Raw genomic sequence first — 16,455 nt, 5'->3', positions numbered from 1 at the left:
AGTGCATGTCTCAGAACAATTCGTATAAAACACCATGGATTACCTGCAAAAGCCAGACAATTGTACATAATCAATTGCATGAATGTACCAAAAGCAATCGCAACTTGTTCAAAAGAATGAGAAACCGCTTTTATGGTGTGCACAAGTGACTAGATGATGTGAAGGATGAAGAAGTAGTTTTGAGAATTGCATTTCTGATCTGAGAAATGCACCAAAGCGACTGTAAGTTGAGTTTGCTTTTAAGTCTTCTTGTGCTTGAACGGACAAATTCACACAAAAATTGATTGTCAACATGCCTGTCTTGGCAAATACCCTGGTTATGCATGGTTATAAATTGTCTATATATATAAATATATATATATAACATGGTTATGTCTTGAGTGAAAGTAAACAGTCAAGAAAGACAAAGCATGTGTACAGTATCTGTGTATTGGATCAGTGCATTATGTCCTAGTGACAGCAGCGTAATATTCCTGCTGCTGTCTGTTTTCACGTTTAGCAAACAAAAGACAAAGAAATCTCTCACTGCTTTTGACTGAAGAACTTTAGTAGGCTCATTTTAAAGGGATAATTCATCCAGCAATGAAAATTCTGTCATTTACTCACCTTCAAGTTATTCCAAACCTGTATGAATTTCTTTTTTCTGCTGAACACAAAAGAGAATATTATGAAAAATGTCAGTAACCAAACAGCAGACCATTTTTTTCAATAGGCTACTATTGAAGTCAAAGGGGCAAAAAATACAGTAAAAAAAACGTAACATTGCGAAATATTATTACAAATAAAAAGAACTGTTTTCAATTTGCATACTTTTTAATGTAATTTATTCCTGTGATGGCAAACCTGAAATTTAATCATCATTACTCAGTCTTCAGTGTCACATGATCCTTCAGAAAATAGAAATTATAGTCTATTATTAATGTTGAAAACAGTTTTGGTGCTTAATATTTTTGTAAAAACCATCAAACCAATTTTCCAGGATTCTTTGATGAATAGAAGGTTTGATGAACAGCAATAATTTGCATTTATTACATTTTTTTTTTTTTTTTTTTATTAAAGCATTTATTAAATATAAATAGTTTCTTAACATTATGAATGTCTTCACTGTCACTTTTGATAAATTTAAGGGAGAGTTAAAATATTAAAATTTAAAAACTATTTTAAATTGTAATAATATTTCACAATATTACTGTTTTACTGTATTTTTCATTAAATAAATGCAGGCTTGGCGAGCATAAGAGACTTCTTTCAAAAAATATAAAATTGTGGGAATAATTATAAAATTCAAAAGACACTTACGTCTGTCCACCAGTAGAGAGAGACAAAGATCGCATAATGTAAAATCACACAACGTAGAAAAGGCCTCAGAAAAAAAGAAAGAAAGAAAAAGATTGTGGCGCTTCTCATCTGTGAATACAATCAAAGTGTCTGCAGATAACGCTGTATTCAATGTGGAATGACTCCACAGGAGAGGACCTGTGGAGAGGAGTTCAAGGTCAACCTCAAAAAGATAGCCCTTAAAATATTCACAAGGAAGCTAGACTGAATTGCTCTGAAATAGCGTTACATTTTATGCTTGACCTGATATTTCTTCTCATTGTATTGTCCTCAAAACAGTGCCTGGTCGCGTTAAGATACTTTGTTGTTGTTGTGGTTGTTTCAAAGATTTCATGGCATTTATTGAAACTCTTCAAAGTACAAGTCTAACACTAAAGTTAGACTTCTAGGCAAAATGATGTTTTATACACACATATATTATAATAGTAATCATGATATAGAAATAATATAAATAAAATATAAATAAATATATACAATTAATTTCTGATTTTGTATTTATAGTAGGGTCACTGTTTCATTCTGTTAACAAATTATTATAAATCCTTTTGGTCATTTTCCAAATTATTGATTTGAGATCAATACATCATCTTTTTGTTTGCATTCATTGGGATTGTTTCATTTTGTATTATTTCCAATCCATCTCAAACAAGCCCAAAATCAATCCTTCCCACCTCTCAGATCACGGAGATCAAAATATTTGATGAAACCGCTGTAGCAAGAAACCTCCAGCCCTGAGGCATTCAATATCATAGGCCTGGTTTCACAGACAGGGCTTAGATTAAGCCAGGATTAGGTCTTAGTTTAGTTAGGACATTTAAGTAGCTTTTATAAATGTGCCTTAGAAGCATTACTGGTGTGCATCTTAAGACAAAACAATGACTCTGACATATTTGAAGACATGCATATTTGAACTTACTTCCAGTTAAAACAGCTCAAACATGCATTTTAGTCTGGGTCTTTAAGCCTTGTCTGTGAAACCATGCAATAGGGTATTTTCTACAAGTCTCCTAAATCAGTAATTGTGGAAATCAGACAGACAGACGCAGCAAGGCTGTTGTATTTTGTAAAATTGCAGTGTAATTTCCAAAATAATGCCATGCTATCAGAAACCTTTGTGTCTGTCGACCATTTACATAATGATTTTATAACAAGCTTATCTGTGAGGGACAGATCCAGCCATCTGGAGAGGGTGAAGCATCTGCTTTCACTTCCTGATCTGAAGAGATTCGAGATTTTACTTTTGTATGAACATAATAAAACTATAACTGTGAATATTTATTCAGCTATAGATCTAGATTCAAGTAACAAGGTCTGATTGTCATGTAGGCAAATTGGTAGCAATTAATGAGGAATGTTTGCAATTACTGGCTGCTTTTTATTGGCTTTTTAAATAAACACTCTACTTGCTCTAAATTAAATCAGAGGGCACCACCTCTCTCAGAAAATAAAACAAATATTATTATAAAATATTAATGGTTTATGTTGACTGTGCTGCAAGAACGTTTATCCTCTGGAAATATTCAAAATACACAAATCCCTTTTAAATGAAGTAATAAAGTAAAGAGGAAAAACTGATCTTTTATTGTGATTTGAACAAATTGCAGAGAGACTCAAGAGTACTAAATAAACAAAATGAACATTAATAACTTACATAAAAACAATAAGCAAATGCAAGTTTTAATGGTTCAAGGTTGCAATGTTCGACAAATGAGTTTCTAATAGGCTACATCAAGGATTCCCTTTATTTTTTCGTCTGCTGAACCCCCTTAATTATTTACTTGAGGATTTTAGTGTTAATACATTCTTAAACATGTTTACTTGTCTATTTAACATTTTGACATGTTTTTTTTTATTGTTATTGTTGTTTTAATTATTATTATGTTTTAATTTTATTAATGTAGTATTGGCATTTCTGTCACAAACATTTAAAAAGAAAAACTCCCAGAGGAACCCCTACTGTATAAAAAAAGTTTCTGCCTTACATTAAGGACAATCAACTTGGAAGTTTAAGTCATTTCAATTTAAATTGCATTAACTGACTAAAAAATTAGTTGAATCTTGTATAACTTATCAATTAATAAAAAAATGTATGAGTTAAAGCGATGTAAAAACACGTTATCATAACTCATTGATCCTTTTTTTTTTATGACCTTGAAATGTATGAGATGAAACCACACTGAAAATTTCATTTTTCACTTTAAAACATGAAAATATAAACATAAATTTAATTTGTTCAATTATGCCATTTTCAATGCATTCATGTGGTGCAGTTCTGTCCTTATACAATCCTAAGTCAGATCATGTCACATCAGATAATTATTCATCTTCTTCCTGGTTGGTGAGCTGGGTCACTCTGGCTGAGGCAAGTAGGAATGCCATGGCAGTACAGAGTTCTCCAACAAAAGAAACAGAGGCCAGAACCAGAGACCAGCCAAAGTAAATCTCTATGCCCTCTAGGGATTTGTGGCCAGAGATCCCCACAGCCTCTTTGAAGGCGGCCGCAGAGTACGCCGTGTAGACGCAGATTCCAGCCAATGAGAGCACAGCTGTCAGGAACAGAGCATGAAGACAGACACTTGTAAGACATTCTTAAGTGCTAGTAAACCGTAATCACTAAAATAAGATCTTTTTTTACAAAACATTTTATGATGGTTTAAAAAGCATTGCAAGTTTAGCATTTTGTTTTACTTAACTATTGCTGTACAATGTGTAAAATGGTTAAAAATAAATAAAATAAAAACACAGAACGTCTTTCTATTGACAGGCAGTGGAATTTATTTCTCATTGGAAACACATATTTTGTAAATGAACCACTACACCAATCTGCTCCGCCATCTATGGAGCAAATGATAGTCTAACACAACTCTGTACAATAGGGGGCATTGTAGATGAAAGCAAGTCATTGATGCTGGTACTCTTTTTACTTTAAAAAGCCCATGACGTTTGAGAACCGATACAATCAGAGCCTATCAGTTCCTTCAGGTAATTTAAAGAAGAGGCTCCAAGGAATTGAGTCATTTAATGGTGATCTATAATCTGATGACATAGGGGCATATACTTAACAATGATTCAATGTTTTGATGTCAGTCTGATTAAGTACTGCGTCCATGTTGGGTTTAGTTGTTGCCATGGCGTCCACAATGCAACACAATTTATTTTTACTGTCATACCGAGCCAGTCTTGAAAGAGAAATGCTTTTATCCTGAGAGGGATTTCAAGTGAACCTGTATTTTCTCACAAATTATGTGGGTATTCATTAATTTAAATGGGTCCAAAACTAAATGTATTCCATTGTCAGTGCTTAAAGTTAGCCTTTTTCAAAAAAGAACAGTGAAAAACACGGTGACCTGTACAAATAATTCAGGAAAAACGGCACTAACAAACACCAGCTTTTTAAACATAACATTGAGTAAAATCAGGTCTGTTGTGAGCTTTACTAGAAGAGACTTCTAATATAAATTCAAGCTTTAAGATTTTAAACCGATAAGGCCTACAGTATGTGTATTCTATTGAGCTCTTTTTGAAACTAAAAGCGTGCCGTACCGAACCGTACCATGCAGTGGAAAAGCGCCATAAGCGAGCTGAGGCGATACTAAAACGTGCCGTGAAACACAGCAGACTGCTGATTGGTCAGCGAGAATCGTCACTATTCACTGCGTCATCATTGCACGCACCAGACGGAGTATCCTGAATAACCCCGGCATTTTTAAATAGTTTTGCCAGAGATTGCGTGCTATACCCATTACTAATATTATGTAAAATAGCATACACTCGATTTCCTCCATTGTCCTGTGTGTGTGGGTAGCGGGTGTGTGTCGCGTCGCTATGACGACCAGGTACTATTGTGGAGGTACTATATGCAATGGAAAACGGAGCGAAACGCGAGCCGAGCCGAGACGAGACGAGGCGAGTCGAGTCGAGCTGGTACTGGTAATGGAAAAACACCATGGCGCTTTTCCACTGCATGGTACGGTACAGCTCGGTTCGGTACGGCTCATCGTCAAGTCAAATTTTATTTATAGAGCACAAGTTTAATACAACCATAGTTGATCCAAAGTGCTTTACAGTGCAATCAAATAAATCAATACAAATAAAATAAAGAGAAAAGGAGTAGAAAAAAAGGAGATCAAAATTAAGTATCAAAATAATTCAATGTATATACATACTTAACGTAGAACGGCAATTAATTTAAAATACATACACAACATCACTCGAACGCAAGAGAGTAAAAATAGGTCTTTAAATTGGATTTAAAAACAACCAGTGATGGAGAGGCCCTGATGTTTAAAGGTAAACTGTTCCAGAGCTTTGGGGCGACTAGAGAGAGGTACAATAGGTCCTTTCAATAGGGGCTGTACAATAGCATGTTTAAAACTTTCTGGGATTTTTTTTTTATTAAAGAGCTGTTTATTATAGCCAAGAGGATGGGGAAGAACGTGTCTAAAACCTCTCTAAACAGACGACCAGACAATACATCTGATTGACAGAATGTGAATTTGATCTGAGAAATGATTTTAAGTAATTGAGATGAAGACACTGGTTGAAAGTTTGTAAAGCTACTGGAGAGGACCAATTTAGAGTGATCTATGTAAAGAGGAGAGAGGTGTGATCTAATATCCTGTGTTTTCTGAACAAAAAATTCAGAAAATTGTGTGCACGTCTCAAGATTCACATCAGGAACTGAACAAACCACAGGATTAAGAACCGAATTTATGGTAGACTGTTTAGCAGTCTTTCAAAATTTGGTAGGAGACTTGGAGCCAGAGGTGGACAAAGTACACAACTTCCTTACTTGAGTAAAAGTACAGATACTACTGGTTAAATATTACTCCGTTACAAGTAAATGTTGTAAAGACCGATTTCTACTTAAGTAAAAGTACAGAAGTGCTCATTTTTAAAAGTACTTAATTATAAAAGTAAATGTCAATGCACTGTTTTATTATTGTTGCATGTAATACTTACAGTACCTTATGCCTCTGAATCTCAATGGTTTCGGACACCCAAATGGCTGTTCCCAGTTTTTTGGCTTTTGAATATGTTAGTCTTATTGTTATCTATAAGCTAGTGTGCTTCAAAACAATGACAAAATTTGCATTTAGAAGACCAAACCCAACGTTGAAAATTAAAATCATATTGATGTCAGAATCCAATGTCAGATTGACGTTAATCTCCAACGTTGGACAGACGTTGTATTGTGGTTGAAAATCGGTTGACGTCAGAAACCACAGTCGAGTTCTGACGTCAACCCGACTTTCATTTCCAACCAAAATTCAACACAAATCATCCCTGACGTTACTTTCTATTTAAGGCCCTTGACAGAAATGTAGTGGAGTAAAAAGTATGATATTTGTCTTTCAAATGTAGTGAAGTTAAAGTAAAAGTTTCCAGAAAAAATAATACTCAAAAAAGTGTACTTAAGTAAATTTGCCACCTGAGCACTTAGACCAGTGGACATTTACCGGTAAGCTATATTGCTCATAAACTGTTGACTATCACTTGGATCAGCATACATGGTGGCGGCTAGTGATGTGACGTTTGAAACCGAGGCTTCGAAGCTTGTCAAAAAAAGAAACATCTCACAGTAAAGTGAGATAGTTTTTGCACACACCCATGTGACTGCTTCGTATAGAGTGGTGCAGGTTATGACGTCACTTTGTAGGCCAATCATTGTTAGCATCACACTGGTCCCCTCAAGAAAAACCTAATAGGATTTTCCCATAGGCGTTTGGATTATCACTAAAGACAAGCTCTGTGATCAACAAAAGTTTATTATACTTGCACGTTTTGTCCATCAAATTATCACAGATGATCACAACTTTTATGAATTTTGAAACCTAAATATAGTTGCCACAGTAATAAGCTAAAAGTAGGCTATAAACGAACTACACCACGGTCACTCGACTTTAACGTCACCATCACTAAGCTTATACGACAACTTTTTCCATTTTTATCTAAAAACATTTTCCCAAAACGTTTGAGTTATAAAAGCACAATTATAAGCACAATGAGGCTGTAACAGCGGACTGAGTTTACTTGTTTTGCGTGATGATGTTAAATCTCCTCGACAGCCTTTTAATCCCATTTAATAACTTATTAGCAACCGCATTTTTCAAAACATGTAACAGCTTTAGAAAAATCACGAGTGGGGTAATACTAATGTATTTTATGTCGAAGAATAAAACTCGAAAGAGTCTTGAGCTTGTGTTCCCCACAGACCATATTTCAGCCATTTAAAGGGCACATATTATGGAATTTTGAAATTTACCTTTAATGTAGTGTGTAACATAGATCTAAGTGAACAAAAACATCCTGCAAAGTTTGAAATATGAAAGTGCACCGTATATAAAGTTATTGTCTTTCAAAAGTAAGAGTCGACTCTGAGTCATTTTTATGAATCGTTAGAAGACCGAAGCTTTTTCTCTGACTAGATGACGTCAACTTGTCAAGTTATTTGAATACGATACGCCCACTTATTGCGCTCCAAGGCCAGCAGGGAAAACATCATGGCGACGAGACGCTGTGTTCTGAAGTGCGACTCAAAAGCCAACTTTTTTCATCTGCCCAAGGAGGAGCATTTGAAGACTAAGTGGCTACAATTCATATATACAACTATACCACAGAAGTATAGTCCGAGCCTTGTGCTTTGTTCGCGCCATTTTGAAGACGATTGCTTTACCAACTTAAATGCAATCAAACTTGGATTCGCGAGCCGGCTGATATTGAAGGAAGGTTCAGTTCCAAGTGTATTTGCATCAGCTTCCTCCTCCGTATCACAACCTGTAAGTGTTATTAATAATTGTTGCTTTTATGTTTTATGTAGCATGCTTAATAATTATTTTGTTTGTAGTGTAAGTTTAGCTTCTAGGTCTTCAATGACAATTGTATTGAGATATGTGAAGTGTTTGTCGTTGTTTTCGGAGTTGTCTTAAAGAATAGAGTAGGCTAATACCTCGTAGTAACGTAACTGCATTTAAAAAAAAAATTTGTGCACGTTATGTTTATGCATCGGGCTAATGCAAACAAAGACTGATTGTGCTTTTACACTATGAACTCTGGGCTATGCTCGCTAACATAACATTAAATTCTTTGTCTTATTTTTCGTTTTTTACTACAAACTACAAAGCAGTGGACTATAATCATTATTATAACACAATTTAATTGATAAAAGCATCATTGTACTCCGTGTTAAACAATAAGTATTATCTCTGTAAACACTGCTGGGTCATCTGACCAATCAACGCAGATTAGCGTCGCGCAAAGGAGGGGTTTGGAAAAACGAGTCGTTGAACGAATCATTTGGGAGTCGGTGAGCAAATCAGGTAAAAATAAATGCATATTATACGAAAACAAAAGTGTTTTTTGTCATTGCATGCATGTAAAACTGTTGTTGGGGACTCCCTAAACAACATTAGGAACATTTTAAATGTCATAATAGGTGCCCTTTAACTAAAACTCCATTCACAAAACCCATTGGCTTCGGGACGATGGAACCAGAAGTGCTAAAATGCTAACTCACTTCCACGTTTTGACCTACAAAGTGATGTCATGCCTGCACCTCTCTATTCAGTTTCAAAAATTGCGCCACCCCTTGCGTGGGTTTCGAGAGTACTTTGTTCACTTCTTCGATAAGAATAAATCATAATACAAGTAAATATTTACATGTGTAGTTTTGTGCATGCTCAATTTGTATTAATAAGTGTGTCTTGGCCAAAGGGAGATTCAGATGTTCTGCAGGCATCTCTGCTTTGTTGCTTTGTTCAAATCTATACCTCACAGTCTCGTTTTCATCAGCATTAAAAATTCAATATGGTGTATGCTATATCCTGACAATGATTTATATTAGAAGTGCCATTTTATCAACGTTTTTATTTTCACCATGGAGATAAGTCATGGGTGGTGTATAGGTGAAATGAAAACAAAAACTTCTTACCAGCTGCTCTTTGCATTCAGAATTGCATATTCTTAAAGGGGTGGTTGATTGCGATTTCACTTTTTTCATTTTAAATAGTGTGTAATGTTGCTGTTGGTGCATGAACAGTATCTGTAAAGTTGCTGCGCTGAAAGTTCAACGTAAGCAAAGATATCGTCTTTTAAAAATCAGGAAGTTTAATGCCTACAAAAACGACTCGAATGGGACTACAACGAGATGCTTCCCGGGTTTTATACGTAACTAACCCATACATTTACATCAACCCTCCCTCCGGAATATGCAAAAAAGGGGGCGTGGCCATATTTCTGCGGCATATTTCTGAGTTAATAGTGGAGAGCACAGTAGCCATGCCGTCGAAAGTGTGTTATTTTCACCCAGCTGTCAGGTCTTCTGTGTTCGGGCTTCCTACGGACGCTGTAGTTCGTCAACAATGGCTAAAATGTATGTTTGATTATGTTCCTGAAAATAACAATCGTAATCTAGCTCTCTGTGCTGCGCATTTTACGGAAGACAGCTTCCAGAATCTCCACGAATTCAATGCCGGATTAAACAAGAAACTGTTACTAAAACATGAAGCAGTTCCAACTTTAAACCCAGAGGCAGCCGTTGTTGGGCCACAACCTGTAAGTAAGACTTAATAATTTTAAATGTTTGCATGTATAATTTCATGTATAATGAAATTCATGTTTGCATGTATAATGTTTGCATGTATAAAAACTAAAACGTAATGTTTTAGTTTTATCAAGGACGTAAACAAATGCCAGCGCTCGTTATAGCCACTTAGTTATGCTATTTCATGTGTCTATGACAAACGCGTACAAACATTTTGAACCTGAATTTGTAATTATGTACTAATTTTGTAAATGTATTTTCCGTGTATACTTTATGACGTAATTTTTCGATTTGATCAAGAACATAAACCAATGCCAACGCGGTTTGTTTATAGCTAGCCAGTTAGTTCAATGCTATTTTGTGTGTATAAGACAAACGTGTATAAAGTAAAAAAAAATAGAAAAAGATATGTAATCGCAACAGCAAACTTCAGCTGCGGTATTACTCAGTCATTTATTAAATTTCAGTCATTTATTACTCATTCAGTTATATTAAAAGTTTAATCAGGAGATAACCGTATCTCAAAAGTAACAGCGTATCGAAATTATTATATAATAATAGTAGAATAGAATAGAATAATAATTTTAAAAAAATTACCATTCAGAAACGTTTTGTAAGAGTCGTGTTTGGGGAGGTTCTGCTTGACTCTCTTCATTGCCACTTTCTGGGTCTGATTCTGGCTCAAAACTGACGGCAGTATTGACACCATTATTTACATTTGCCCGGAGCACATGCAACTTTCGCCCGTAAAGGTGATGGGCGTGAAGTTTCCGGACAACGTGCACTATGCAGTTTAGCCAATTACAACACACCGGCCCAGCTAACCAATCTGAGCCCATTGCCTGTTTCTGAGGGAGTGGTTTCATAGAATCAGGAAGACAACCGGTCGTTCAAATGACAGAGGAGAAAGCGTCTTACAATAAAGGTGAAATTTATGACAAATAAGGCTTAAAAAAAAAAAAAAAAAGACGAAGACATGTTATATTGCACCCCATAAACACAATCATGCAAAGAAAAAAAGCAGTAAACCACCCCTTTAAGATACAGAAGTGTGTGTGTGTGTGTTTTGAGCATATCTCTCAAATCCCAAAGATAATTCCAGTCCCCCAAGTCAACTGTTCATTGTATTTTTTTTCCTTCAGTTTTTACCACATTGTGTTCATTACTATCAAAAGTGTCTGAAGCTCCAGATGTTCTGTCAAGCGTGACTTGGGTAGAATTAATATTCATGCAGCAGGTGTCTCAGTCAGAGGTGAAAGCGAAGGTGGTACTCACAGCCGAACAGAAGCAGGACTCCGGTCAGGAGCAGCAACAGGTAGGCTCTTGCCAACATACTGATGAAGCCCAGCATTCCTCCAACAAATAATACAATCACACTGAGAGGCAGCAGGACGATGAACGTTCCTTGCATGTCTGGAGGCAGAAGAGGTCTGGATATGTCAGTGGGGATGCACGCAATTCCAGCCAATTCAAAAGTGAATTTTCTTCACTAGTGGGTCCTATCTTTGTCTTGCTAATTGGACTCATTTGGAAACGGTTATTTCCATGGTTGCCATAGCAATACAATTGTGTTTCTGTCCATTACGTTGTACATGTTCCAATTATGTCTTTTTAACTCATCTGTCTACTTTTGCAAAAACATTTGTGCTCTTGAAAATGTTTTTATTTATTCATTCTGAATGGAAATCAATAAGGCTATTCGGGATCATTTCGAAGAGATTATGTAATGATGTTTTTTCCCCATTGTTTTGATCATGATGAGATACATTGTGAAGTTGCAGTTTCTGCTACAGTTTTCAGATGCATTTAGCATCTGGCACATTTTATAACATTTTGCAGTTTTGATAGCAGACTATTAAAAATATGATGTCGCATATCAATGTATACATGTAGAATAAGAGCGACCCAGCCCTGGTAATACGAATTAGTCTATCATTATTAAAGGAAACTGATGGAGCCAGCCTAGGAGATGCAGGTGAGTGAATGTGAAAACATTTACAATGTCACAAAATATTATAATTTACTAAATATTTATATTTCACATATAGTTCTTTTGAGCTTTCTATATATTAAAAGAATCCTGGAAAAAAAATATTAAGCAGCACAACTGTTTTCAACATTGATGATAATAATAATAAATGTTCCTTGAGCAGTAAATCATCATATTAATGAATTCTGAAGGATCATGTGACACTGAAAATTCAGCTTTGCATTACAAGAAATAAATAACTTTTATTCAACTAAAAAAAGTATTTTAATTGTAGTAATTGTACTGTTTTTACTGTATTGTTATATATATATATATATATATATATATATATATATATATATATATATATATATATATATAACAATATAGGCTATATATATATATATATATATATATATATATATATATTAGTACAGTTTAAATGCAACATTTCATCATATTTTTTATTTGCTATAAAAATTCCCTATATTCCGTAAATAAAAATCAGTGTATATTTATGTGTATTCATATAATTTATGTAAATGCACGCAGCAGTGTTATACAGTTGGACATGCTTGCCAGCAGAATTAGAGACCTAAGAGTTTGTATTGATTCCAGAGTTTTTTTATTGAGCATTAAGATGAAAGAATATTCAGCATATTCGAGGACATGGATTTTCTTTAATGGCTTCACTATGAACCGCAAAAGGACATTAGTAATGATGATGGGAGGTGAAGGATACAAAGGATGACTGAAATTTGTGTTTGCTGAAATAAGATGTATGCATTTTAATGCCCTAATACCAATGGACAGACATGACATTTTTTCACTTAAGTGAAAATAGTCAAAGGATATCTACTTCTAATATTAATGCAAAGCCCAATTTACCAGTCATTTTAAGTTGTTGGGTCCATATTGATATGTTTGGACATTTGCTACAAATAAACACAACAGGCAGTACAGACAGTGACAGGCTGTCATTTACAATCAAGTCAAAAATCACACTGTCAATTTACAATTTAAATCAAGCCAGCCATTATTATCTTTCTGGAGCAGCCACAATATTGTCTATCCGTATATGATTGACTTGGACAGGTGTGTTTCATTCTCGTTTCCCTTGTCTTACAGACATTATTCTGCACATTTTTGTCACAAGCCATAATCAGGTAAAATAACACCATGATGATGTTCAGCACATAAGGTATTTATTTTACTGTTTATCCAAAGATTATCTTTTAGGTGAACAATTCAGTGCAGATGGAGGGGAAAGATATATTGAACTAGCTGTAGGGAGGGAGAGGGGGGAGGGAGAGAGGGGGGGGGGGGTAGCTTTGTGCAGCAGAGGCTGCTATCTAATCAAAGCAACACCCTGAAAACCCACTTATTGAGTCTATTGTTCAAAGCAGAACAGAAACTAAATCCAATTTGAGCCAGTTTAGGTGTCTTGAATCTGAGATAATCTTGCTTTTACAACCTCATTACAGTCTCTTGAGGCAGGTGCAGATAATGTTTCAGGTGTAGACAGAACATGTGAATTTAAAATCTCATTCAGTCCAAGTGCCTCGAATGGCTCAGACCAGATTCTTTTTTTCATAGTGTCTGATGTATGGATAAGAAGACTTTTTTTTGGTTAGATACATTTAGCCAATTTCCTTTATCTTTTGTTTTTCTTCTCAGTGGCTTTTATACAGTTATACAAATATTAAGACAATAAATATAATAAATATTGATAAGGCAATAAATTAAGCGTAGCGTCAGTTCTGGCAGGTCACGTTAGTCAAGCTCGCGTCAGCTGACTCTCAGCTGATCCACGTCTACCTAAAGGAATAGATGCCTATCACTGTATACATATATAAGCTCCTTCAGTATTATCAGCAGCTATCACGTTTCTCAGAAGCGAATTACCCTCCTCCATCCCCAGCTCCTCCTCTCATCCAGTCAGGATTTGGCATTCTGATTCCCCTTGAATCAGAATAAATTCTCGAATTATGTTGTACTTTAAAATCTTGAACTAATGATCTGCGTACATTCATGTTGGTTCTGTTCTGTTTACCCCAAGGGGGGTTATTGCTGCTCTCTCTGCTCTTATCCATGCTATGCAGAACGGAACCATACCACCAATCCAAACTGTATGCTAATTGTCAATCGTATTTGACGATAGTGGTCCTGACAGAATTGTAAATCTACATTATAAGGTAATAGGACAATCAAAGTAATCTGTATTATGGGATTCAGGTTAAAATGGCCTTAAAACACATGTTCTGTTCTGAAGCATGCAGCCCATGTGCAACAATCATAGATGTGTTCAAAATTACTTAAATTTGAATATTGTAGTAATAATCAGGAGGAGGAGGGAGGGACGGAGGGAGGGAGGGAGGGGGGACAAAGCTGGGAACAAAACAAAATATGAGAATAATATAAAATGTTGTCATTGTTGTCATATTGTAACAATATCTTGAGATGAAATTATAAGGCTTTGTACTGTGAAACCGTGATTTTGCTCCTGTTTCTGTAGTGCTAACAGATAATAAGCTGTATGTGTGGCTTCCTGTTGATATGTCAAGTTTCCCCCTCTGCCAGTTGTAAATTAAAGTGTTTTCTGGTTTGTTCTACAGAGATAAATCAAACTATACCATTTGTCTTGAATGACAATAGTTCATGTCACAAAAACTGAGAGCAATTAGGAACAAGAACCTAAAAATATAAGTTAAATGGCATTTTATATATATTAAAAAATTATAATGCATTTTCAGTTTTTATTATAGGCTTTCTGCTAAATATATGTTACGGTAAGGTGTCTTTTATTATTATAGACAACAGTTAGGCTAATGGAATCTATATTTTTATTTGATGCAGGTACTTTATCAAATCCTTGTAAATGACCAAATAGCCTAGTGAATACATGAATACAGCAAATAAATAACATTCAGTCACGGTATAAAGCTAAACCAATGAGTTTTCGACTAAATAGACCTACTTCCACAACAAGTGTTAATAACAATTTTAAGAATTTTGTCTGCTGAATGAAACATGATACAGGATCATGAGATATGAGGATGATATAAGGATATGATGACACACATCTTACTTAGTATCTGCCTTTGTGAATCTGATAAGTTTCTTCCTTCTCCAAAAGGATTCATGAATGGCCAGCACTGGTTATGAACTGTAAGAGAGAACGATTTCATATATCCACATAAAAACGTATAAATCACACAAACAGAACGTCAAACACAAACATGTAATGTGACTTACAGTTACAAGTCCGCCACAGTCCAGAATGTGAGCTCAGGGACACAGATGAGCTGTTTTCTCTCTTAGAAGTGTCAATGATGTACCAAAAATCAGTTCCAATTGCCAGAACGAGACTTACAAAACTGAGGACACAAAAGGTGGACACAAAACTGGCCAAACCGGTGAAAGTGACTTTCATTTTGTCTGAATGCAATCTACAGTGCTTGAAGAGAAACTCCTTTCTCGCTACACTGAGTGTGTTCCTTTCCCTCAGCGGCGCTGGGCATCTGGAATCCTTCGTCGGATGCTGTGCTGTTTATTCATTAACAGGTAGGCTACTGTAGTGTAGTGCGATTTCGCCAAAAGAGGGCAGTAGCCTATGTTCCACTTTCAGATGCCCGCGAGTACGCTCGATCGCGCGCTCGTTCCTCGTCTTTGATTGGCCATGAACTGCGGCACAGATACCGCTGTCTGGTGATTAATAAAAAAAACACAAACATGATTAGATAGATATAGACATAATTGCAACATATAATTCACCCTCTAGTATGCACACGTTTGTTTGTTTATTTGTTTGTTTGTATTAGATTATTACCACAGGGATCACTGAATTAATTGATTCGTAGTCTTTCAGCCTTTCAGACTGCAGTCAGTTGTCAGGCTGGTTTCTCTTCCTCTGTTTAGGATCAGAAAACTAATAGTTTTTACAAATTGTAGTCATTTTAGTTCAAACTAAACAAATCTGTGTGTTTATAAATGTGCCAAATAATAAAATAATAGCCTATGGTAACACCTAATTTTAATGTAAATGTGTCCTTGTTACACATGTATTTAATAATGACTAAAAAAGTAGGCATAATTACATGCAACTAACCCTAAACCAAACCCTAATCCTATCCTAGGCTACTCTATCGTAAGTAGCCTACATGCAGTTATATAAAGGCAAGGGGACCTATTATGCAAAATTCACTTTTGTATGTTTGGACATAAATGTGTGTTGGCAGTGTGTGTACACAACCACCCTACAGTGATAAAAATCCACTCACTCCTTTTTTTTAAATCCCCATAAATCATAAGCAGTGTCTCCCAACGACCTGTTTTCAGAATACGGCTTTAGTGACGTCATACAGCACAGGCCCCGCCCACGAGTATTGACAGGCACTGCCGTTTTAACTTAGACCCCTTTAGAGCGCGCTGGAAAAAGAGAGAGAAGAGAAGTGAAGTGAGATATGCGAGTTAGGCGGCTGTTCATGCTGTTATGCCGATGCTTCTGATTAAAGAAGAAACGTGAATTATCACCATTGTTCATTTATGTTACCCACGATGAAGAGACTGGAAATAAGGGTTACATTATCATTGCTCACTGAGCGCG

At 35.6% G+C, this 16,455-nt stretch overlaps 1 protein-coding gene across 1 annotated transcript; it reads right to left on the bottom strand.

Annotated features, from left to right (window-relative positions):
- Nucleotides 1-3,531: 3,531 nt before the first annotated feature.
- On the bottom strand, nt 3,532-15,804 carry tmem114 (transmembrane protein 114). The gene is made up of 5 exons (XM_079624731.1): nt 15,679-15,804; nt 15,105-15,554; nt 14,938-15,015; nt 11,156-11,293; nt 3,532-3,884 (listed from the first exon to the last, which is right to left on the bottom strand). Exons 2-5 carry the CDS (start codon nt 15,280-15,282, stop codon nt 3,655-3,657), a joined length of 624 nt encoding a protein of 207 aa, XP_079480857.1. The 5' UTR covers nt 15,283-15,554; nt 15,679-15,804; the 3' UTR covers nt 3,532-3,654.
- Between the last annotated feature and the right edge of the window lie 651 nt (nt 15,805-16,455).

This window comes from Phoxinus phoxinus (genome assembly GCF_949152265.1).
Source record: "Phoxinus phoxinus genome assembly, chromosome: 1".
Classification (NCBI taxonomy): domain Eukaryota; kingdom Metazoa; phylum Chordata; class Actinopteri; order Cypriniformes; family Leuciscidae; genus Phoxinus; species Phoxinus phoxinus.
This window is presented reverse-complemented; position numbering and strand designations above follow the sequence as displayed.

What these genes read in the sequence shown, in the direction of transcription:
- tmem114 (XM_079624731.1), bottom strand. Translation starts at nt 15,282, where the DNA reads ATGAAAGTCACTTTCACCGGTTTGGCCAGTTTTGTGTCCACCTTTTGT. An exon ending in TTCACAAAGGCAGATACTAA is followed by an intron (nt 11,294 to 14,937) that starts GTAAGATGTGTG and finishes TTCTGCCTCCAG; the next exon opens with ACATGCAAGGAACGTTCATC. An exon ending in AGTCCTGCTTCTGTTCGGCT is followed by an intron (nt 3,885 to 11,155) that starts GTGAGTACCACC and finishes TGTTCCTGACAG; the next exon opens with CTGTGCTCTCATTGGCTGGA.